Here is a 23,733-nt window from a genome sequence, read left to right as displayed (position 1 = left end):
CCGCGGCGATATCGCAAACCTCTGGTATGATCCACTTGTTGTACGCGCACTGACAACATCCCATTTTCAGGGTCGACTGCTATATCTGCAGCTCAATATAAAGGCACTTGTGTAAGTTTCTGTTGCTCATGAACGATAACTTTTTGTTGATGGACCCTGATGAACCATATAATCCAGAGCACTGCTCCGAAACTATAAAGTTCGACTCACATCTGACCTTCTCTGACTCGTTCGTGATTTCTGGTGGCTATTCTTGCACTACGCGTGTCTATCGCCCACTACTTCAACTTGCCCTATATCAACCCCCGTGACGCGTGACGACTGGTCTACTGACTACTCGAAACTTACAAATCCGTCGACCTCCGTGGAAATGGTCATGTCCGATTTTCACTGAGTATCAATCCCCGTGAAGGCTATGATGAAAGCCCGATCATTGTGGGGCAAGTACAGAGCTTGCCAAAGAGTATTGGCACAGGGATTAGGAAGTAGGTTACCTTGAATCAGGTATATCTTCCTTGCTTGTCGGCGTGCGAGGCGTTCACATCGGTTCCTGACAAAAACGACTGCACCAACTAGTACAGCTATCCTGGGCCTCTGGAGTTCGTCTTCGTCGTCTATCTCATCCACCGTTAGCTCAAGCATGTGATATAGCTGATGTCGTTATTGTCCATGGTTTAGAGAACATGCATAGATTACATTTGGTCCGCGGTTTGGAACGTGTTTCTGGATGGTGATGTACTGTGAGCCGAATCTCCGACGAATCAGATTCGAGGTGATATCTAGGATTCGGGAAATCGCGCACCATGAAGAAGGAAGATCATGGTGGTTCCATCTGAAGTTCTATATGAATTTGGTGACGTGACTAATCCTCGCAGGTGGCTGACAGTTGCTACAGACCTTGACTTCGTGAGACAATTTCTCTTGCTGTCTTGAATTGTGTTCGCGGGTGATACCGCCCGTTTTCGTGTAAGTCCCCTGCAGTGCCGTTCGCGGACGCGGACGTAAAGCTGGATAATAATACGTTACCGTAGGTGCTATATGCTGTGCGCGAATGACTCTGTGGCAAGAGATGGAAGATCTAACTATTCTATTAGAAAATACAAGTGGCGCATGCTGCGCTGAGAGGCACTGGATGTCCGAGTTCATCGATGCATCGCCGGCTGGTCGCTATAAGTATATCTGTTCTGCTAGGATGGAATAAATTCACGATCCCCTTACTCCTGCAACACATTTGATAGGGAGTGAAAATGTCTAGGACCATGAATGATCACAAACCTTCCGTGACGTTTTCTACTGGTCTTCGCAGGGCTCCGTATGGCAGCGCGAGCGACAGGACTATGCCTCCTTCCGTTCCTACACCTATGTGAGTGACTTTCATGCCTACAGATTCAGCTACTTCAATAATTTCTAGCTACCGTCATGCAGCACCATCGGGCCCTTGGCCATGGATGGACTTTGACACTGATTCAGACATTACCCTCAACCGTGACAACCCACCAGCCTCATCTGGCGCAACGGGCCAGTCATGGCATGGATACCCTCAGACTCTCTTTGGAAATTGGAAGCCGGATCAAGTAAAACGGAGCAAGATGCTCAGCAACTGTTCTGAGCTCGACACGTGTTCGGTTCATTGGCTGGATGTTCTAACAGACGGAAATTTTACGGTGTTGGATCAGGAGGGCCAAGATCAAACAACTAAAATAACACCCGAAAGTATAAATGAGTTTTGGGAGCTGTTGCAGACGCCGGTGAGTTGTTCTCTTTTTGAGGTGCGTGTACTGCCGTGACGCCTTTTCTGTAGCGACCTGCAAACATCCGTGTTCGTGCATTGTTCGTGGATAATCTTTCCATGTCTGTGCTGCAGATGCTTGGAACGAAGTAAATGGTTTCGTTGCTCGATCACTCATGTGACTGACACGAATCATAGGTATAATATTGAACCTTTTTTCTTTTCTTCATCTCTGAATTGGATACCCTCGCATTACCAAGAGGAGGTTCGGCGGGGCAAGGGTGATCGTGCGTATTTTGCTCTGTAGTTTGATGGTTCGATGAGTCCTAACATTTCGACGCAGATATTACGATTACACTCCCATTCATGCGGGCGATGCAAAATCCAGTCACTCAACCGCCAACACCAACAGAGGAAACACCAGGTTCAGTAAGATCTGTGCTCTCACAGCACGTATTCACTGGTAGGTCGTCTTCGCTCTTTCTGAGACTACTCCCAGCTAAAGTATTTTTTCAAGACGAAAATGAAATCATTGATACCCAAGCACCACTCGCTCTCAGCTGTAAGTCCTGGTTGAAACTCTCATCTTGGCCTAGATTGATAACTGAGTTACGCAGCTGGTAACATCCTTCTCCTCGATCTCCTCGCGATACATATGGTACGCTCAGAGGATTCGAGCACGATCATATCATACCATCCAAGCTCTAGTTTTCGTCGTCCTTCTCCAAAAAAGCTACACTCCCTCATCTATCGTGCGGGACAGAGTGTATATTGGCAGAAAATCTTCTCCCAATCTAAGGACCCGACATTTTTGTTCCTAGCCATCTTGTGGTATGCTCTCTATGCATGGGACCAGGCATTTGAGTCGCTATACACTCATATCGTTTGGCTGGTGCGTCGCAGAATAATCAATATTTGTTCTTTTGGTTGATTGTCATGCCATTCAGGAATCCCAAGTGTTGTTAACTGATAACATCGATCAGACTCGTAAACTTCACATTATACAAGCATACCTCCTACACTACCACTCGCTCCTCCAAGACTTCAAGAAGTCCGTCGAGTTCCTCCACAATACACCGAATCCCGCTATGGACTCCAATAGCCTTAGTCTTGACGAACGTGAAGAGTCCATGAAGCTCATGGCAAAGGAGTGTGCGAATTTACTCTCAGAAATCGGGAGGCTGGAGAACAGGCGATTAATGCTGAGCAGTCGGTTGAAGAACGTGACGGAACTGGCGTTTGCAATCGTCAACATAAATGACAGTAAGCGAATGAAGGCCCTGACGGAGGCCACCGTCCGAGACTCAGGTGCGATGAAGCAGGTTTGTGTGTCATGATTGTATTCGTCATTGCAGTTCTCAATAATCTTCTGTTCAGATCTCTTACCTCACGATGATATTCCTTCCTGCTTCCTTCACTGCGGTATGTGTCAAGTATGCGATAGTGATCTCGAAATGCTAATGACCATTGCGCTTCGCTAGGCCGTATTTGGGATGAATGTCGATGAAATCAGTGGAACGAAAGGGCAAGAGACGCTCGCTCACTACGTTGCGGTGGCATTGGCTCTCACATGCGCCACTTCGTGGCTCATGGTGGCCTTCCATTCGCGTAGCCCCTTTGTTGCCGAGGATAGCACTCTGGTGCAGCGCGCTGGGTGGCCAGTGTTTTATATCCTCAAACAATTTAATGGCAGATGGAGACAGAAATCGCTACCGAGGTTTCAGAATATTGTTTGAGATCTTGACGCACGGATGATATGGAGCATAGAATGGTTTGGAGATGCTATACCATTTGCATGCAGCATGTATGATATCTGGTTACGTACTTGATATCCTTTTCCTGTGACCACGGCACTTCCGTTGTGTTTCCTTCATGCGGATCATGCTAATCACAGTACAGTATCCGGCAGGGGCTGCTTCACATATTATCATCTACTTGGCACAGGCTCATCGCGATGTACTCGCTGTGACTGTCATGTAACAAACTAGTACTAGGTTAGGCTACCGAATAATTGTGGGAACAAATTTTAGCTGTGAAGTTTCGCATCTCTCCACTGTCTCTCATCCGAAGGCCTCATAAGGCCCCGCAATAAGTGAATGCCAAACTCTGAACATGTTCGTTACTGTTGAATTCGGATAACAGGTTTACTCATTACCAGCTACTACCTTTGCGGTTACTACTTCAGCGAGCCATCACCAGCGCTGGATTTTTGTGCTTTAGTCCCGACTTGGTTCAAACTTCAAAGTCGTACGGGATAGCACGTCCAAAAATTTATCTGGAGAGCAATCCACCTGTGTGTCACCTTAAACATTACTTATTAGTAAGAGTGATGTGATGTGATGTTCGTTACTAACTAGGGGGGGAATCTTAAGCTGCAGTACTTCAGCGATTGCCACAGCACTCAGCACTGACTTAGGAAGAATTTCTAGCTAAATAGATAAGATATAATCAGTAGATACGATAAGCCATCTTATCTGCTTACATCAGGTACCTCTAACGTTAAATCAGGTGACGGCGCTACTTTCCCGGGCATCTCGTTGTTTCCCACGACGACTGAACCTTCGAGCTCGTCGTCGCACACGACGACCACGAAATACACCTCAAATCTCATTATTTTAGAGTGCTCTTTTTTGGTCCCCTATACATATCATCCCTGGATATTTATTAGATATGTTTTTACCTACATGCAATCCACAAACCCTGACAAAATGATATATTTAAGTACCATTGCATTGCACAAAAACAAAAAAGATCTAAGTCTACTGTGTGCTACTAACAATCATCCAAGTCACTAGAGCTTCCATCACTAGAGCTAGAGCTTCTGTCAGAGGACACAACAACATCCATGCCCCTCTGCTTCAAGGGGGCTCTATTCCTTCCCTTCCTCGGCACATAAACTGGCTCTCCTCTGGCAGCATGAGCCCTATTATCCTTCATTCTCACTAAAAGTTCTTCATCAGTTAACTTCACCCAGTGGCAGGTTCCATCCTGAAATGTGTCCAACAATTTGTTCACTCTGGATCTTCCACCAACATTTGAGGGATTTCAAACTGGCCCAGGCACAAGCCAGCCGATGAGTGCGAAGCTGCAGCATTCAACCATCTTTTGCTCATAGTTAGTGAAGTTCATCGTGATAGGATGTTGGATGTTGTTTTCAAGGGTAATTGAATCTGAGTAGGAGATTAGTATGTTTAATGAATTGAGCTGAGAAAATGCACCAAGTCCTTCCTGGATGAAGGTGCGGCATTCACTGATCAGTTTGTTCAGAGGATGTTGACAATGAGCAGTATGTTGATCTGCATGAGACATTAGCTTGAGGAACAACCAAATAAAAATAAGAGTTACTGAGGCCACTCACAATGAAAGACTTGAGTTTTAAGCCAAGGTAACATGACTCCACATTGAGGATATCCTTGACAAACTTTTTGGCCTTCTGAGTGAAAAAAACCTTGGGTTCAGAAAGATCTTCAATACTGCCTTGAACTGCTACATAGAAACCCTCTACACTGGTATGAGCGCAAAGAGCCATCCACTAGTAACAAAATTAGCTTTGTAAATAAACAATGTGTGAAAACTTACTTTGTGATCCATTGACATTATGGTTAGTAGCCTTTGGATTTGCACGTGTGATTTGATTTCTCTGCTGATAGGCTTCAAGGACCTGCATATTGTAGGCTCTTTTTTCTGTGAATGTAAGCTTTGAATGGGCATGGACAAGCTCAGTCTTGTTGTCTGCAATGAACTGAGTGAGTTTGATCCATTCACCCTTTTCAAGGTCTAGATCTCAGTCAGTAATAGTTCAGTAGAAAATAAATAAACTCATACCTTCATTTGCTTCTTTGTGCTTGGCTCAAATGAAGGTGTTCCAAGAATTGACTCCACATTGTTGACATAGCATACAGCTCCTCAGAAACAACTGATTGTGCATCCATTTGAGAGATCTAACAAAGACAGTAAGTTAGCTTGAATAAACCAGAGAGAAAGAGAGAAAATATGCACTGTCCATGTGTCTCTGCAATGTGAGCAGCTTCCTGGACATACACTGACTTACAGTAAGCAACAAAACTGTTGCAATGTTTGTATGAGATTGATTACTCTGGCTATATCATTACAGGGATGGCAGCTATGAAAATGTAGATGAGAGCGATATTGTAGCCCTACCTCCAGGCTACAATTGTTGTACTACATTGGAGATGTGAAAACATTTCCTTAAAAGGATATAAGCAATTTACTACATGGTATGCATTGCAACGGTTTTGTTGCTGATGTTTTTAATTATCAAAATCCTATCAATAGACATCAGTTATGTTATTTAGTGTGTCTTATAATGTTATGTGACATGTAAAAGGGTCAACATGATATAAACAAAGCCAAATGTTGAACTTTCTCAACATTCATCATCATGAAAGCCCCCTCTGCTGACAGAACCAATCAAATCCTTTTTTACCTTGATTTTGACCAATCTACAAGGGAGATCTCACATGCTACTAGTGTACACCATAGTATCATTATCAGAATTCACTCTGAACTTCATTCTGACCTTCAAAAGTCCCCTGGTGGTTGTCCTTCTATCTTTTCCTCTCCCAATATTCAGCATGCTATTTGGTTAATCAGTACAGACAAAGCTGAAAATGTCACTCAAGTCACAAGAGCACTTCAGGATATCAAGAACCAGCCTATGTCCTCTCAGGTGACCCATCATTACTTGAGGAAATCTGGTATGAAGCCTGTAGTGAAGCAAATACACCCTCTTGTCTCCTGCTAGCCTCATACTCAGGCCCTCTCCTGTCCTTTTCCAAGCCTATTTCCTTTCATCTGGCCCCAAATGATTAATTTTGGTTTCATATGACCATATGACTCTTTTAAAGTCACCCACCATCCAGTGCTGGTGACTGATAGCAAAGTATAGTCTTACTCTCCTATGACACTTGGATAGGAGAGGGTGTATTTGCTTCACTACAGGCTTCATATCAGATTTCCTCAAGTAATAATGTGTTGTCTGAGAGGACATAGGCTGGTTCTTGGTGTCCTGAAGTGCTCTTATCACTTGAGTGGCATTTCCAGCCTTGTCTGTACTGATTAACCATATAGCATGCTGAACATTGGGGGAGGAAAGGACAGGAGGACAACCACCAGAGGACTTTTGAAGGTCAGAATGAGGTTTAGAGTGAATTCTGATAATAGTACTATGGTGAACACTAGTAGCATGTGAGATCTCCCTTGTAAATTGGTTAAAATCAAGGTAAAAAAGGATTTGGTTGCTTTTGTCAGCAGAAAGGGCTTTCATAATGATAAATGTTGAGAAAGTTCAACATTTGGCTTTGTTTATATCATGTTGACCCTTTTACATGTCACATAACATTATAAGACACACTAAATAACATAACTGATGTCTATTGATAGGATTTTGATAATTAAAAACATCAGCAACAAAACCGTTGCAATGCATACCATGTAGTAAATTGCTTATATCCTTTTAAGGAAATGTTTTCACATCTCCAATGTAGTACAACTATTGTAGCCTGGATGTAGGGCTACAATATTGCTCTCATCCACATTTTCATAGCTGCCATCCCTGTAATGATATAGCCAGAGTAATCAATCTCATACAAACATTGCAACAGTTTTGTTGCTTACTGTAGATAGTTTGAAAAATGATGACACTCACCCAATATTCCCTCACCAGTGTACCAGTCCTGATCTTCAATCATGAGCACCATGTCAAAGTGCACAGGCACTGGTCCTTTCCTCACATCCTTCAATGGAATGACTGGTGCTGCATTTACCTTAAATAAACATTTCATGTTGCCCACATGCAGTCATGCTGGAGAGAGGACCTTCAAGTATTTGTAGACATCAATGCAATCTTGCGGAGTGAGCTTTCTGTGCAACCAATTTTGCACATTGTTACAAAGGAAATCTTCAAGAGTGGGGATGAAAAGAGAAGTGCCGTAGTCATGGAGTAAGCATTGAATTGTAGAGTTGGGGAATGGACACCTTCTGAGGATGAAGTACCCCTGTGATGCTGACAACATTGTGAAGCATTGTGCCTGAGGAGGCAAAATAATGAAGTTGTTGTGGTTGGCTGCTGTAGGTGCTGGACCATCAAAATCCGAGTCTGAGGTACTGCCATCTGACTTGGAATCATCATTTTTGGGGTGTTGTGAAGCACACCATCGAAGGTAAGCTTCTTGAATGGCAATAGATTCTTGTCATTGCAACCAGATAGTCATTTGTATCACATAGTCGCATTGATTAGAGGTGTGGTACGCACACTTAGTGAAATTGATGTGCAGATGTTCAGGAAGCTCAGTATTGAACCCATCCACACTTCCAAACAGATGAATGGCATCAATGTAGTGAAGCATCAAATGGAGTTTGGGTATATTGAAGTGTTCCCACACTCCAAGATTGAGGAAAATGGCCTTGTTGGTGTGGAATGATGTAAGTGGGTTATGCATATGTGAAAGTGTCACATCTGTGTGCATCTGATACTGCACATAGTAGATAAAATTTAACACACCATGAACTGCAGCAAGAACTTGATTGTCGATGGCACCAGCAATGACTCTGAGGAAAACTCACTGCAACTCTCTATAATCCGACCCTGTCCATTGTTTTTGTTTGGAAATTCCTTTCTTGAAGTGTCAGAGGCCCGAATATGATGTCATCACCTTGAAACATGTGTCAAGTTCCTCCTCACCTATGATATCAGAGCACCAGCTGACAAGGTGATCCTTAAAAACACCTTTGTGCAGCTGGTGTAGAATGTTGGGGGTGATACACAGGAAGATGTCATTGTGCAGGAGTGTTGACCAGAATGGTGAGTAGATAGCTTGTAGTCCTAGTTCTCCCTCAAACTGTCCATTACTCATACTGCTGTTGTTATGCAAGCATAAATTTTCCAGCATTAAATCTTGATTGCACATTGCCAACTTCATCATTCTGCCACACTCATTGTGTCCCACAACACACTTCAGGCATTGATTTTCCATGCAACAGGCCACCAAGCATTGTTTGGGAAACTCTGCTACATATGCTGCAATGATGGGATGCATCCTATGCACTTGGTGATCAGGGCAAGTGACATTGATGCCATCATTGCCAGCACTGACAAGTGGCTCCAAGATTTAGGACATACAGTAATGGAACAGATGGTAGTGTTCCAGTGAACAAGTTTCTCAGGAGAAGCACTCCAACTTCGTCACAGGTAAGTAAGCAATCAGTACTGCAGTGTGTTTTGATGGTTGACAACGAACATCCTTGGAAATGTTGCCAAGGGTCAAATAGACAGGTCACACCTCTTGATCACCACAGAATTGTGACAATGAGGTTTTATCCAATGTGAGGATGACTGGTGCAACTACTGCCCCTGCAGGTAATCATTGCTGATCAAATCAAATCAGTAAGTTTCTCTGTTCAGTTTAGATGCCCAAGCCACTTACCTGCATCTCCCACCACCATTCTCCAGTCTACATTTCATCATATTGACAAACTTTACCCTCAACATCCAAAAAAACCCTCTTGGGTGAGTATGAGTCTTTGCCATCAAACTCAGGGTTAGCCATAAGTTCATGTATACAGTCAACAGGGTTCCTCATCCATAGTTCAAGATCTTCACACTTGTGCTGCCCATTTGTGCCATGTAAGTTTCCATTAACATGTATGCTCTTGAGTTGCAATTCCATCCCACAAGGCAGGTTATTGATGGCCTTTATCAGTGTGTATTTACTGGTAAAAGACATCTTCATGTGGTCAGTCTGTCAATGTTCAAAGTAAGTGTTGTATCAATGTGCATATATAGATGGCTCACAATGGGCAGTTTCATAAACTCATCAATTGCAGTCTGGCCTACCCTTGCTATCAACCACTTCACCAGTCTCCATTCCTCTTTGCCTGCGAAAGGTACCCATGGATCAAGACCTAGTGCTTCTTGTTCCGCCCTAATGCTGTCAAATAAGGTTTTGGCTTGTCCAAGTGACTGCACTGCTTGTCCAGGGTATGTCTGGATAAATCGTGTCCAAACTCTTTCCTCATCTTTGACTTCTTCAGCCTGGACCCCATGATTGCATATAGGCGAACTTGGTGGCTCATTTGGAATGACATCCACATCATTGTGGAATACAAATGGTAGGTCGTCGACATCCATATGGACATCATCATCAGGTTGATCACCAGGTGCCTCTTCTTGGACTTCAATATGTTCATGGACCTCTTCCATATGGCGCTTGCAGGTTGGTGCATTTGCAATGTGAATACTAACAGCTTGAGAACTTTTGAAGCCTTTGAGGCAAAAATGGCAGTGGTACAACATGAGCGAGCAAGGCAGCAATGAGCTGACAAAGCCAAGTGAGTGACATTTTGACTAATTGTGATTTGAATTCAGATGAAATTGCAGGACAAAATTGCAGTGAGACATGGGCAAGCCAGACACCATTGAACCTGGATGAGCCGACAATGCTGAGTGAGTAACATTTCACCTGATTGTGATTGAGACTGGCTACATATGCAATTAGACATGAAAATGAGCCTTTGAAGGCAATGTGACTCAACATGACTGTGTATGGTTTGTTGATTCACTTTTCTTTGAAGTGACCAGTGTGACTTGACATAACTGACTACCATAAAAATTTTACTTTGCAGTCAACAACATGACACTACATGATGCAACTGTGATGTTGATCATCCATGGGCTGTTGATTTGTCTTTTCTTCCCAGTGACCTGTGACTGGACGTGTCCCATCCTATAAAACAGTAAGTTCATCATTGCTCACTCTAACACCCAATCTCTCATCCCCTCTTCACCATGATACCTTCAATGGGATGTCTTCTACAGGCCCAACTTGTCAAGCACTGGCTAAATTGATCAACAATGTTGACACTGCACCATCACAGTGTGACTGACAAGAATGATGTCCCTCCAAGAAGGTGTTATATCAAGGTATGTCCCCTGATATTATCTTCATCACCTCATGATACAATGACATTCACCAGTTGAGGAAGCCCAAGGCCATGAAGATTGTTGCCAAGGCAATCAAGTTAAAAGTAAGCTGACCCACAAGAGAGTGTCTCCACACAATGGGACCCAGGTATGTTGTTTACACAAGCAAATCCAAATCTGAATGTCTATTGCAGTTTTCTTCACACAATGTCTCACTGTCGAAAGCATTGCCTACTGTCTGACTTGATTTAAGACCACATTTGAGTAAGGTCCCTCCACCAGAAAAGCGAACACCATGACAGCAAGGTTCCACACAGGCAAGCTCATTTTTTCATATTGTATGGGTGGCTGATCAACTAGATTACTTAGCTACCTACACCTGTGTCACACTGACCCATTGACAGTGAATGGCAAGAAGATATTCTTACAAAGGTATGACCACCCAATGCCTACCTTGGATAGATGCTGATGGGTATGATTTGCAGGATTCTGGCTTTATTAATTCTAATTAAGCACACACATCCAACAACAACACGACAGCTCAATCTGAGAGTGTCATAAGTGTCACTATCTCAACTCCAATGTGTACTGATTGATGGCAAGCCTCCAACAGTGCAGTGAAGACTGATGGCAGTTCATGCCAATGCTCTCATTCAGCTTTAACAGATGCACACTGCACATACTACCTCTGAGGATCAAGATGATGACATTGGCAACACTTTTGAGAAGAATGAGGAGCTCAACAGGAACCAAAGTCCTTTTGAGGAGAATGAGGAGCTTGACAGGAACCAAGTGTTTGTCGACAGGCAGGATACTGATGTCAACTGTGATGACTTCACTGAGGAGATCACATACATGGAGGACAATGATATCTCCAATGCTGAGGGTAAGTAGGGTTCCATCACTTAAATGGCTGCTGAATATGGTTGCAGATCCTTGCAAGCACCAAGGATATCTGTTGTCTTCTGATGATGAGTTCAATAGACCACACAATTGCAAACAGAAGCACAACACTGACAATTTATCAGAAGACTTGCCTTCACCACAACAATATGAGCCACAACTGCCACACAAAATTCACAAGAGCAAGGGTCATGTTGCAGCTTGCAATTATGAAGTGGCAGTCCAACAACTCATCAAATTTGCTATCGGAGATTTTCGTGGCTGGCTTGCATCTCAGTATGCATATCCTGATTGCATGACCCAGGTGTCATGGGCCAAGAAAGCTTGGAAGGTGGCCTGTATGTTACACAAAGTTGAAATAGGATTTAATGGCGAGATAATACAGATGATATGTAATTTGACTCTATCATTTCAGCTGACTAATATTTTATGTTTCGCTCAAGATCACCTGGCGCACATCTCACCTCACAAGTGAGGTGAAGGCCAAGCTTCATCCTCTTGTGGAGAGCCTTTACAGGTTTGACCGCAGCACAAGAGAATCTGTAAAGTCTAAGAATCACTGACTCATACATGAGCTGAAGGACAAGCTTGGATTGTGTTACAAGGTGAGTGAACAATATATGGGACTCTGTCACACACTTACATTTGATTCAAAGGTCATCAGAGACAAAAAGAAGAACATCCCTTGCCATGGCCTCTATCAGATGAGGTTGAATCAAAAGGGTGCCAATTTACTCTGGTACCAGAACAAGAGGGATGAAGGCATCATGTTTGAGAAGTATTTCTCACTGTCTCCCATTCCTGCCCTAGCCTTGTTATATACTGCAGTGAGTCATGCATGTTTGCTGTTTGGTGCACATGTGACATCATCTACTGCAAGCAGAGTGTTGTGTTGATGAATGGACTGATGGAGAGCAAACCAACATCAACTTTTCAAGTGGCAAGTATAAACAGGTATATGATAAACATGTCACCAATCTTAGGAAGTTCCATGCACAGACTAAAGACCATGAGATCCTCAATGCTATCCTCAATAACATCAATGACAATGGCAGGTGAGTCTCTTTCAATAATTTCATTCAAGTCTCCACATGTCTTACATACTACAGATCACATGCCAGAGTGGATATGACAGATGTTGCACATGGAGACTACCTGTCTGAAGATGAGATAACTAACACAATTCAGGAATACATGCAGGTGGGTGATGGCAGGAATGAGAGTGATGATGCAGATGAGTTTTATGGTGAATCTGAAGACAATGAAGTCAAGCACGAGTAGAATAGTAACTGCTTACTTGAATGGATATCTTTGTTTCTATGATTTGAGTGCTGCAAAATACTGTCACTATGATTTTGACTGCATGGTATGGTAGACTATGTAGGACTACATAGCAGGACTACATAGTCAAAGTGCAAGGTACAGGGTGCAATATATGCAAAAAGTAAGATAGCCTGTGATATATAGCACTATGTTGAGGGGAGGGTTGCAACCGAGCTATGTATACTCTGTAGCCTCTGTAGTGCTATGTTGTAGACCACATTTTTGCTGATGTGGGAGTGGGAAAGACTGCCAACAGGGTTGTCGGATTTCAATGGTGAAGTGTTGATGTAAGTTCCCAATTGCAGCTATAAGATCAACATTAACACTCACATGTGTTACATATCAAAGTATGTTGCATTCCTTCGATTTCTCACTCTGAAAAGTATGAAGGACTTGAGCTCAGAGGGTGTGAAGGACATAGCTGTGGACCCACCTACCATTCAAGATGCTGAATCCAGTACCAAACATCCCTCCAAGTGCCAAAAAACAGTCACACGTGCTCTAACACACCCTAAAAAGATGCACAAGAAAGTTTGGGATGTTTCGCTGGACAAGCTGAGTGACCACAAGCCAGCTTCAGGTAAGAAATCAGCACTGTTTGTGAACATGGTCAGCAACAAGTGGAAAGAAGAGCATCATGATATGAAAAAAAAATACCATTGTCTGGTCAGTCATCCAGCAGGCAAGCATTGGGGGCTTCTGAGTTCCCATCTCACTGGTAGCAGGACCATCCACAGTACTATGCTGTGACCACAGCCACTTGAGAGGTCTTTGTAGTGACATTTCAATGGTCTACATATAAGATTAATTAGTTGTTGTATAGTTGTACAACCAAGGCATGAAAACTCACCACAGGGCCTGGTCTTCTGCACTCAAAAGTGAAATTGAAAGAGTTGAGTTGCACAGGAAGCTCAAGCTTGATCATGTTGTGGTCTGCCATAGTGTGAGCTTAGTAGATAGCAAAGGATTGAGAGAATTTTCGAAAAATTTACCTTATTTCACATACACCATAAATGGATGTCAGGATATCGAATAAACAGACCTGCTTAGTGGCGGAATAGTGGTTGTGTGTGAAAGTAAATGAGCATCTGGTTAGTTGTGTTGGTGTGATGCAGAAGGATTCTATTTAGGGCTGTTGTTACACCTCAAGCATGCTCAAATTTCCTGAAGTTGTGTTTGTGTCTAGTTAGGGATAAGGTATGTTTTACATTAGGATTACCACACAATCTCACTCTACTTAGGGTACAACTAAAAAGTTGTTTCCACAGTGAATGGTGGTTCAATTGTGTCCAGTCAGCAATTTACTTGATTTATCAGATGCTTGTGTACGTACCTCCCTTGGTGTAATTGTACCCGCTGCGCTCATCTTAGCACTGTGTCTTTTCTCTATACCCCAGGTTCCTGTATCTGTCAGTCCACTTACCAGCGCTATACCTCAATCTGCCACAAGAGCCTCCTGCCATCATCGAGTCTAGTCATCCTCCTGCTTATGAACCTTCTAACTCGATGAAGGAAGGGTTGCTAACCGTCAAGGACCTGGCCATCAAATATGCACCCAAGCACCCTCCTGTCTTGCATAATGTTCTTTTACTTTGAATGTGAAGGAGCAAATTGGGTTTTTGGGACACACAGGTAGTGGAAAGTCGACTTTGACAATGAGTTATCTTCACTTTGTAGGTGATGCATTATAAAGGATGGTCTGTGTTTGCTGAGCTGATCTGATAGGTCAATCCTGTCAGTGGTTGTATTCTGATTGGTTGGAAAAGTCTTCCAGGGCCTCATCTCTACTAGACGCTGAAGTTCTTTAATTATTGTACTGGTCCGGTCACATAGCCTACTTTGTTGTCTGTGCACAGTGCTGCAGGGTTATAGTGGCCTCCACCTATCAGCTCAATGAGACAGCAGAGATGAAGCCCACTTTCACAGCTTTGGGCATCACACTATTGACCATGATCAGAGGCTCCCCAAGTAGGTGCGAGAAAGATGTGTCAAGGTGGATGGTACCATTGTTGTCATGTTATATCAAAATCTGGAATGAAAAGTTGCTGTCCTTAGTTCAAGCACTTTGCTTTGGCACATATTTCTTGCTCCTCCACTCATACTTGATTTCTTCAATATCAAAGAATTTCCCCTCACTATGCCCTTTGTCAGCTAGCATACACTGCAACCTTTAAGATTATGAGCTGTAAGAGCTTCAATACCATTTCAGGCCACCAGGACCAAGTCAATGACATGTATTGTGGTCTCAGTTGCAAGCATCCAGTGAATGGGAGACAAAAAGATCTGGTCACATAACTAATGTGTGATGGATGTCTCTGAAGTGCACATATCAGAGCCTACAACCATCAAATCAACCAGAAACGTGTTTCAAGGCGACTATATGTGCACTATCATCAGTGTTGAATACTAGAATGCCCAATTCTTCCTTGGTCTAATGCTCCTCACCTTCAAGATCAACTTCTCCAATGTACAGGGCATTCCCCACCAAGAATCAGACACTGAACGTGGGTTTGCATGACAAGCCCACACAGGGAACATGGAGGACCAGTCACAAAAAAGTTTCTGGAATCATGAACAGGGAGACAGCAATCTGCCCATTTTCAGGTAGCCAATCGTTTGTAGCATTGATATGGGGCTGTAGCACAACAAGGGACAGGTTCGTGATTGAAAGTATAGGCATGGGGTCACCCTCACCTCCATTGATGCAGTCTTGAACAATGCTTGGTTCTAGGGCAAGCTTGGGGAATGCTTCCTGCCTGTGCATGCTACAAAAGAAGAGGCATCTGAGGGCTTTCTTGGCATTTATATCAAATGATTCAATGGATTTGGATGCAGAAATAGCAGCAGCAGAAACAATGCCCTGTGAATGGCCAGTTGCACCAGTGAAATGATTGTGGAGCTCACCAGCAGTGATTCTAGAGACAAGATGGATGACAAGGTACTACACCAGTTGGGTGAGACTGATTGAGGAAAGTGAGAATGGGATGGAGGCAAGATATTCAATAGGGGAACAAGGAGACACACCTGTGAGCCATGCTATAATTGTAAAAACTACAAACCTAACAGGATGCAACAAGGGGAAGGAGAATGTCATCAGTGATGTATTGATGGACATAATCATAGGAGAAATGCACCAAGGCTTGTAAATGTTGTGCAGCGACTGAAGCTCGCCAGAATAGACCCTGTTGGTCCATTGACCACCAAAAAGTGCACATATTGATGCTTTGGTGTCATCAGCAGTTGTGAGGCCAGAAGGACTAGGTGGACTGGGGAGGTCTGCAAGATTGTGGTTCTAACATGTTTCTGTTTACACTGGGAGCCTGAAGATGACAATAAGAAAAAATAGATGTCAAAAGAGGTATGATGTTGAATCAATGGAAAAAGCCAAGAATATACTTTTGGCTAATGGATTTCAGTTCAGCTCAATCATCAAGATTCAGATGGAACAACCTGAGGAGGCAGGTAAGCCCTGATGCCCTTGGGCATACTTGTGGTGTAAAAGTGATCTGTACCTGTCAAGCTTTACAGACAGTAGAGAAGAATTCTAATGCACATGTGTTATAGACATGTGCAGCAACCCTTGACAATGTGGTGTAGAAATTGATATGAGGCATCCATTGGATTCAGCTTATGCAGTCAGGTTTGGGCCAGATGCCCACTTTGTTGTATTGCGCCAACTTTTGAACTTCCAACTTGAAGTGTCCTTATGCATATTGCAGATTTGAAAGGGGGAATATGTTCTGCAGTATCCATCATTTGTCCAATCATCCTGCACGTGTACTGCCACTAGTATAGTTTGATTGATTTCATCAAGACCTGCAAATGTCCAGATTAGGTCACTGTGATAGGCTTATGACCAGCCTGGCTTATACACCATGCACAAGTTGAGTAGCAAAACTATAATATCTCAAAGATGCAGCCCAGACTGGTTACGAGTTTATCCCCTATGAATGGAATAAGCATCAGTGGGTATATGTCAGTGCACTAGAGAGCGTGGGAAGACGTGGGTTCATCATGTTCTGGACAAATAGGAGGAGCACAGGAGCTCCAGCGGGTTCTTGTGTCCGTCAAACGTGCACGTACACGTTGGCTTATCAAGCGCGCTCTCCAGCGTGTTAGGGGGTCTATAATTGCGAGCCTATCATCATTGAATATTGGTTCTTAGATTACCGTGACGAAGTTGAAGACAGGCACACAGCCCTGCAGGGCCCAGGATTCCGCCGGCTGTGCCGAGCCAATAATATTGGCGCTCTTTCGTTCATTCAAGTTTTGGTTGGTCAAAGGCATGCCGCTTGTGGGGATGGACACCCCAAGGCCGTACTTGTATAATACGGGCAAAGACTGCTATAGACTTAGTGCCTGAGGGAGACTCGGATATACGCTGTAAAAGGCTCGAGCTCGATTTGCCTGACTTCCAGTCATGGGTTATTTGCAACTATTAGGGTAGACCTCGGACCTGGGTTGACCTGGTTTCAATCACTTTCGATGAACGCATCATGCCTCATGCCACCATCATGGTCTCATGGTGTTTGATTGAGGCGGGCCTCTTGTGCGCTTGAAGAGAACAGGCAGGCACATCCATATGCAGGCATTAACAAAGTGCTTCACAGGATGGCTACCGACTGCGAAAGTAATTTCGAATTTGAAAATTGGTTGAAAAAGGCAATGTACCGCTTAGAGCGTCTATTCTGGTTGCATCGTTGATGAATCAAGGTGGCCACGTCGAAACTGGACGGAGCGCAGCGCTGGGCGCCTGTTCATCATAAATATATATATTCATTGTCCCCCTTCTCACGACAATTTCTGCATGAACTGATTCCAACTGCTAAGATATCATGTCAGTCAGAGCACTGGCGGCCGCCTTTAGAGTGCGCCTTGACTCAGACTCGAGGGATGTTGCTCTTCAAAACCTCGAGGACAATAATACAGCTATGCCACCTGCGGTGCCTGCGCCACCGTAAGTTGTGTCCTCTTATTTACTTACTTTTGCCGACTGGTGTTCTCCCCAGATATCGACATGCGGCACCATCGGGACCATGGCCATGGATGGACTTTGACGTAGATTCTACGCCCTCTACGACTGTTATTGATCCATCCTGGCGGGGGTACCCTCAGAACCAGTTCGGGAACTGGACTCCAGACCAAGTAGGGCGTAGTAAGATGCTCGAAAAGTGTCTGGTGAATAAGTCTAGTACCACTTACTGGATGGATGTGCGTAATGACGGGCGTTTTGCACGCTCAGATATCGGAGGAAAAGGTGATACCATGGTAGTGGGAACTGAAAATGAGGATGAGTTTTGGGATATATTACAGGGAGAGGTAAGTCTCACGTTTCTCGTATACTAGTTAGGGCGTAAGATGATTTTGCAGCGACCAGAAAATATCCGGGTGCGATTGATATTTGTGGACGACTTAACCTCGCCGGTCTTGCGCATGCTGGGCACAAGGTATATAGCGGTTTTCTACTTATCTACTGGCTCTGAGGCTCCTCATACTTAGATATAACATCGAACCATTCTTTTTCACGTCCTCCATGAATTGGATACCCTCACGATATCAGGAAGCGCCTATCCATAAAAAAGGAGATCGTGAGTCTAAATATTACATTTTGGGTCCTATACTGATGTTGTGCGATAGACATTACTGTCGTTCTGCCATTTGTACGAACGCTGCGCAAAAAATATCGCAATTCTCGATCAACACCCACCTCTCCAGCACCAACATCGCAATCCCCGAGTAAGCGATTCATCATCTGTAGTAGTCATCCTGTTCACCTTCAACAGATACTCAGATCAACACCCAGGCTCCATTCCCCATGAGTAGTATGTGTATTTATCAAGGTCCTCATTCACATTCCAACGTCCTTCCTAGATGGTGATATGCTTTTCATCGACCTCCTCGCAATTCACATGGTCCGCGGCGTAAAGACAAGCACTATCATCTCCTACCATCCCGAGTCTACGTGGTGCCGGACATCCGCGAAGCGCCTCCACTCGCTCATGCAGCTTGTAGGGGGCAGTGTGTACTGGCAAAAAATATTCGACAAGTCAAAAGACCCGACGTTCCTCTTCCTCGCAATTTTGTGGTATGCACTATATGCATGGGATGAGTCTTTTGAGCTGCTGTACAAACATCTTAGTGAACTGGTATGTTATCCTCGTGCAGAGTAGAAGTGGTGTGTTGCTGAAGAACATTCAGGAAGCAAAAGTACTACAAACGAATAACATGGAGCTCACGCGCGACCTTCACATCCTCCAGGCGCATCTCTTGCAGTACCAATCACTCCTTCATAACTTCGAGGTATCAGTACAATTTACCGCGAAGACCCACAATCTGGCCATGGACTCTAATGACTTCTCCGATGAACAGCGCAAAGAGTCGAAGGAACTTATGGAGACGGAGTCCGAGAATCTACTCAGCGAAATTGATCGTCTAGAAAAGCGACGTGCGATGTTGGGCAACCGACTGAAGAATGTGATGGACCTTGCTTTTGCGACTGTTAATATCGACGACAGTAGACAAACGCGAAAACTGACAGAGGCGACGGTCAGGGACTCGGCAGCTATGAAACAGGTATCCTTCTTTTATGAAACTAAAGTGGCTTACTGGAGACTAACAAACTTTCAGATCTCGTACCTCACGATGGTCTTCCTGCCGGCAAGCTTCTTAGCCGTAAGCATGGAGGTTCTTTAGTGCGGAACCCATCTGATCCCACACACTCAGTCTGTGTTTGGAATGAACGTCGTAGAGTTCAATCAAGGATCTCTACAGACACTCGATCGCTACGTCGAGGTCACCATTTCGCTCACGCTCTTTACCATTTATATCGTTGTCACGCTTCAGACGTATAGCTCATTCCACGACCGCAATGCTCCATTCCTGAGGCGCGCAGTGTGGCCAATTCTTACCTTATGGAAGATTGTGTATAAGCCAAAGGAGAAGACGGTGAGAGACATGGTTTAAGCCATGAGGAGATTCGTGGTAGATTTCACGATATATATACCTTTTACAAGCTATATACCTGTCAATTGTAATGACTACTGACGCCGTTTACTGTGTGACTGCCCATGTGGCTATCAGATTATCTTCCAGATGTGCAATGTACTCGTGTACATTTTTGGTCCATCCCATCGATAAGCTGCTTGCATTGTCACCACGATCTGAATTCGCCCCGAGTCGAGCTCAAGCCCAATCTCCTAGAACACCATGGCCACACCATCAGATGCCAGTCCAACCTACGTTTACAAGCTCATTTCATCAGCAGCAGCTCCACCTGATCCCCTGCCCAATCGGCTCCCCGTGAGTGACCTCGACCAGGCATCCGGCTTCATCCACCTCTCCACCGCACGCCAAGTCCCCAATACACTCAGATTCTTCTACAAAGATCACGTCAAAGTCTACGTACTCCGCATCCCCTACGACCCTGTCGAGAAGAATATCAAGTGGGAGGACCCAAAAGCAGAGGTATGCGGTCCGCGCGGAGGGGAGGGCACGTTTCCACATTTATACAATGAGTTTAAGCTGGGCAAGGACGAGGTGGAGAGCGTGCAGTGTTGGGAGAAGGGGCCTGATCTCGGATGGGACTCGGCTCTGCAGGCAGCAGAGGCATGGCTCGTTTGCTGATGATATGTGAGTTCTTCTGCGTGATGTCGTATTAGCAGCGATGATGAGCTGAACTTGAAATGAGATACTGTGCATATCTGGAGATCCGCTCTTGCTCCAAAACCTTCAACAGGCTGCAGCTCAAATGAAGATTATCCGATCCAGTATATACTATACGGCCACAGTTTGATACCAGCTTCATACATACCTTTACGGAATATTTACTCCTGCCGTGTTTGCTGAAGGAGAATGCGACTGAACCATCCTGCTCCAGTGTACTATCTGCTCAATGTTGATTGCAATTTGTGTCCAACAGTCCCCGAGAATACTATAGACGAAGTGCTGCAGCAACGCGGGTCGACCACTCATGTATAATTGTCCGTCCTCGAGTTACGCGAATGATGATGAGCAATTGGGCAGTCTGATTTGAACATAAGATAAAACCGCAGCTAGTATCAGTCTCTGCCTGCTGGCTGCTTACCTGGACTGTGACGTGACTATTGATTACATAATAACGTGGTTGATTTGAAATTCTGCCCTGAGCTGAAAACGAGTCATTGTTCATGAAATCGTACATAATGACGGGCGATTCCTGCTGTAATTGCAAAGACTTTTAATAGAAGTACCATTAGGTTATAAGCTATAGTAGCAGGTGTAAACGAAGTTGAATTACAATATATAAGTAAACTAGCTTTAAATCAAGCCACGGTCATGCCATACGCACTTCGGTTGCCTTCGGCGATCGAATAGAATACAACGGAACACCATCCTGTTCTGGAGTACCCATTCGCTCCATGTTGGCTCCATCTGTCATATCCGACATAGTTCTTGAAAATACTATAGACGTAGGTGCTGTAGGTGCTGCAGTAACGCGGGTCGACCACTCGTGTGTAATTGCCCGCCCCCGTGCTACACGAATGATGATGAGCAATTGAGCAATGCCCTAAATCCAACACGTTCAAGTTAGTATCAGAGATGCCACACGGGATTTTGTCTGCTTACCTGGATATTGGTAATGGACAAGTAGATTAGATTGAAGACGCCGTCAGAATGCAACGCAACAGAAACTATAAGAGCCACGCAGAAGACAGAGTATAACATGGCGGACTCGATGAGCATGAGGACGACAGTATCATAGGTACTAGAATTATATTGGGCCATGGGATATTGGGCCACCGCCTGCCTCATCCGGCTTCGCATGACGAGTAAACGACTTGTCACGAGAATCGTATAAATCAAAGTGAAACCTTCTTCCATGCAAAGGTAGAGAAGCATGGTGTTGATCTTGAAAAATATGGCACCGGTGCTTGCCTGGATTATGACGAGAATAGATACAGCTGCTGAAGATGTTAGTGATGACTCTTGCTTTGTAAATAGTGTACTGCACCAAGCATGGCAATGCAGAAAGCGATCATTGGGACCATCACCGATCTTGCCCGACACCATATCACAGAACATCGATGAAGCTAAGTATTTCAAGCATCAGGTTTGCACCAGTTCATATGAGAAACTATCGAACTTACAAGTAGAGCTTGCATACACCACCCCATGATGAAATAACTGGACCAGATATTAATACTAGAGGCCTGAAGGTGGATGGGCAAGGAGCTTACGTGGAAAGTGCCATAATGTTGATACTATAATCCAGTGAGCTCTCGATTAGCGCGAGCGGACCACCAGGTGCATCGCGAAGGTCTATCCAAATCATCTCTGTATATCTCGCGTTCGCAGCGTAGTCAATTGTCCCCAATGCGAACGTGATGAAAATGTAGAAAAGAAGCACGAGGCGATTATTTGCGATTTTTCCACCATATCGAGGCCGTTGCATCAGTGCAGTCGCAGCTTGTACGGTAAGGAGTGTGAGTATGCCTAGTACATAGTATATCGATTCCTGAAATGTCATATGTCGACCGAAAACGCACCGTAGGACACTCCCCCGAACATCATTCCATGGAGGCGAGTTCGTTCAAGCCACAAATTTGTCTGCGGAGTGTCGTATGACATGACCCCAAATTTGGTCAGTGTCGACTGGCGGGAAAACACCGGGAGTCCGAGATCAACTGGCTGATTGTCCATGACGGAGACAACAATAACTTGAACTAAGAGGACAGTAATTAGCAGGAAATAACTGGGGGGAAAGTAGCGGTTGCATGGATAAGTCCGAAATTCATGATAAGTAGACACGCATCATGTTGGGAATATTTGTGTGGTTGCGCCTAATGGATCATGATCTTCAATTACGTGAGTAATGGTAATAGGATCAGGCACATCATGCAGGGCACATCTAGGCTGAGACTCAGTGGTGTTGTTGGCAGAATGCTGCCATCTTGCTACTGGCAATGACAATGGCGGTCAGAGGCCCGTGCCAGAAGTGGGGTACGCATGTGACACCGGTATGCAAGATAACAACTGTTAGAGCTACTTTCATATCGATAGACCAGATTTCATTGTTTCCCTCTTACCGCTTCTATTTAATTACTGACTTGGAGCTGGACAAGCAACAGGGTCTCGCCTTTTACATCACTGTTCGGGCGGGATACACCCTGCAGGCCTGAATGGCAGGGGACTCGGCATTATTTGGTACATTGTACAGTTTTGTAGTTATATATATAAGATCATAATGACAACAAGTATCCATGGGGCACAAACCGGCCGTGACATATGAGCAGACACAATGACCTATTGCTATTTGACAACGGCCGCTGGAGTGTGTAGGCGGTGTGCAGGGAGGCAGAGCGCCCTAAGGGTACACCGCTCGACCAAGGTATCATAATAAGCGGGACCAAAGAGGAGACGTGTCTCTGTTTTTAAAGCTCGTCCAACTTCAACAAAGGATCCTGAAACGGACAACATGTTCAAGTCATCGTTGGCGTTGCGTTCGCGAGTGCGAGGATGGCTGATGGCGGTGGTACCGGCACAGGCTCGTGTTTTGAAATACCTGGCAATTATGATACCGATAAGATACGAGTAGAACAACCGGGGGAGATGCGTTGAGACCGGAGACATTGAAATAACTCGGTGGTGACGGCGTTATCGGCGGGATGAATCTGACGGAGGGAAGGCGGGCTTTGGCGGAGAACACGACGGTAGCCATGAGAAGGCGTGGGCGCCAATTGCGTATCTTCAATCGCCAGCCGTGGAGAAGGAACGAGGGCCGCGAAAGTGACAGACAAATGGTGTTTGCTGTGGTTGGAGGGCGCATGAAACTTGACTTGGGATTTAAATGAGCACGGAT

The 23,733-nt window shown here is 44.6% G+C and overlaps 7 protein-coding genes across 7 annotated transcripts; 4 read left to right on the top strand and 3 right to left on the bottom strand.

Annotated features, from left to right (window-relative positions):
* The first annotated feature begins 858 nt into the window (after positions 1 to 858).
* On the top strand, positions 859 to 3,779 carry BJ212DRAFT_1361791 (uncharacterized protein). The gene is made up of 10 exons (XM_041335928.1): positions 859 to 1,363; positions 1,412 to 1,748; positions 1,802 to 1,878; positions 1,928 to 2,016; positions 2,073 to 2,192; positions 2,247 to 2,291; positions 2,347 to 2,621; positions 2,677 to 3,051; positions 3,107 to 3,151; positions 3,211 to 3,779. Exons 1-10 carry the CDS (start codon positions 1,248 to 1,250, stop codon positions 3,463 to 3,465), a joined length of 1,734 nt encoding a protein of 577 aa, XP_041192071.1. The 5' UTR covers positions 859 to 1,247; the 3' UTR covers positions 3,466 to 3,779.
* A 1,395-nt stretch (positions 3,780 to 5,174) lies between these two features.
* BJ212DRAFT_1222501 (uncharacterized protein) lies at positions 5,175 to 5,669 on the bottom strand (the record flags this gene model as incomplete). The annotated part of the gene is made up of 3 exons (XM_041329407.1): positions 5,175 to 5,261; positions 5,292 to 5,512; positions 5,612 to 5,669. Coding segments are annotated over 3 exons (366 nt in total), but the record flags the coding sequence as incomplete, so codon positions are not given.
* Positions 5,670 to 7,941: 2,272 nt separating this feature from the next.
* Positions 7,942 to 10,089, bottom strand: BJ212DRAFT_1447524 (uncharacterized protein; the record flags this gene model as incomplete). The annotated part of the gene is made up of 9 exons (XM_041338411.1): positions 7,942 to 8,037; positions 8,059 to 8,309; positions 8,412 to 8,839; positions 8,924 to 8,991; positions 9,031 to 9,101; positions 9,171 to 9,201; positions 9,226 to 9,489; positions 9,543 to 9,772; positions 9,993 to 10,089. 9 exons carry the CDS (start codon positions 10,087 to 10,089, stop codon positions 7,942 to 7,944), a joined length of 1,536 nt encoding a protein of 511 aa, XP_041192069.1.
* A 512-nt stretch (positions 10,090 to 10,601) lies between these two features.
* Positions 10,602 to 12,854, top strand: BJ212DRAFT_1481922 (uncharacterized protein; the record flags this gene model as incomplete). The annotated part of the gene is made up of 6 exons (XM_041340330.1): positions 10,602 to 10,670; positions 10,724 to 10,774; positions 11,337 to 11,556; positions 11,603 to 11,849; positions 12,557 to 12,628; positions 12,683 to 12,854. The coding sequence occupies 6 exons, from the start codon at positions 10,602 to 10,604 to the stop codon at positions 12,852 to 12,854; spliced, it is 831 nt and encodes a 276-aa protein (XP_041192068.1).
* A 4,877-nt stretch (positions 12,855 to 17,731) lies between these two features.
* Positions 17,732 to 19,859, top strand: BJ212DRAFT_1481921 (uncharacterized protein; the record flags this gene model as incomplete). The annotated part of the gene is made up of 10 exons (XM_041340329.1): positions 17,732 to 17,853; positions 17,906 to 18,215; positions 18,267 to 18,343; positions 18,396 to 18,484; positions 18,534 to 18,632; positions 18,680 to 18,718; positions 18,768 to 19,042; positions 19,095 to 19,469; positions 19,524 to 19,568; positions 19,620 to 19,859. 10 exons carry the CDS (start codon positions 17,732 to 17,734, stop codon positions 19,857 to 19,859), a joined length of 1,671 nt encoding a protein of 556 aa, XP_041192067.1.
* Positions 19,860 to 20,102: 243 nt separating this feature from the next.
* On the top strand, positions 20,103 to 20,519 carry BJ212DRAFT_1481920 (uncharacterized protein; the record flags this gene model as incomplete). The annotated part of the gene is made up of 1 exon (XM_041340328.1): positions 20,103 to 20,519. The coding sequence occupies one exon, from the start codon at positions 20,103 to 20,105 to the stop codon at positions 20,517 to 20,519; it is 417 nt and encodes a 138-aa protein (XP_041192066.1).
* A 522-nt stretch (positions 20,520 to 21,041) lies between these two features.
* Positions 21,042 to 23,056, bottom strand: BJ212DRAFT_1361770 (uncharacterized protein). The gene is made up of 7 exons (XM_041335927.1): positions 22,961 to 23,056; positions 22,421 to 22,907; positions 22,112 to 22,367; positions 22,022 to 22,058; positions 21,886 to 21,964; positions 21,501 to 21,835; positions 21,042 to 21,441 (listed from the first exon to the last, which is right to left on the bottom strand). Exons 2-7 carry the CDS (start codon positions 22,572 to 22,574, stop codon positions 21,208 to 21,210), a joined length of 1,095 nt encoding a protein of 364 aa, XP_041192065.1. The 5' UTR covers positions 22,575 to 22,907; positions 22,961 to 23,056; the 3' UTR covers positions 21,042 to 21,207.
* Positions 23,057 to 23,733: the final 677 nt, after the last annotated feature.

The sequence above is a fragment of the Suillus subaureus genome (assembly GCF_016647635.1).
Source record: "Suillus subaureus strain MN1 chromosome Unknown BJ212scaffold_20, whole genome shotgun sequence".
Taxonomy (NCBI): domain Eukaryota; kingdom Fungi; phylum Basidiomycota; class Agaricomycetes; order Boletales; family Suillaceae; genus Suillus; species Suillus subaureus.
Note: the sequence above shows the minus strand (reverse complement) of the source record. Positions and strands in the feature narration are given on the sequence as shown.

Bases quoted from the DNA above. Each gene is read 5' to 3' on its own strand.
- BJ212DRAFT_1361791 (XM_041335928.1), top strand. From the start codon at position 1,248: ATGTCTAGGACCATGAATGATCACAAACCTTCCGTGACGTTTTCTACT. The intron at 2,193-2,246 runs GTAGGTCGTCTT...TATTTTTTCAAG, and splicing joins CTCACAGCACGTATTCACTG to ACGAAAATGAAATCATTGAT. The intron at 2,622-2,676 runs GTGCGTCGCAGA...CATGCCATTCAG, and splicing joins ACACTCATATCGTTTGGCTG to GAATCCCAAGTGTTGTTAAC.
- BJ212DRAFT_1361770 (XM_041335927.1), bottom strand. From the start codon at position 22,574: ATGGACAATCAGCCAGTTGATCTCGGACTCCCGGTGTTTTCCCGCCAG. The intron at 21,965-22,021 runs GTAAGTTCGATA...TGAAATACTTAG, and splicing joins GGTGTATGCAAGCTCTACTT to CTTCATCGATGTTCTGTGAT. The intron at 21,836-21,885 runs GTGCAGTACACT...CATCTTCAGCAG, and splicing joins TTTCTGCATTGCCATGCTTG to CTGTATCTATTCTCGTCATA.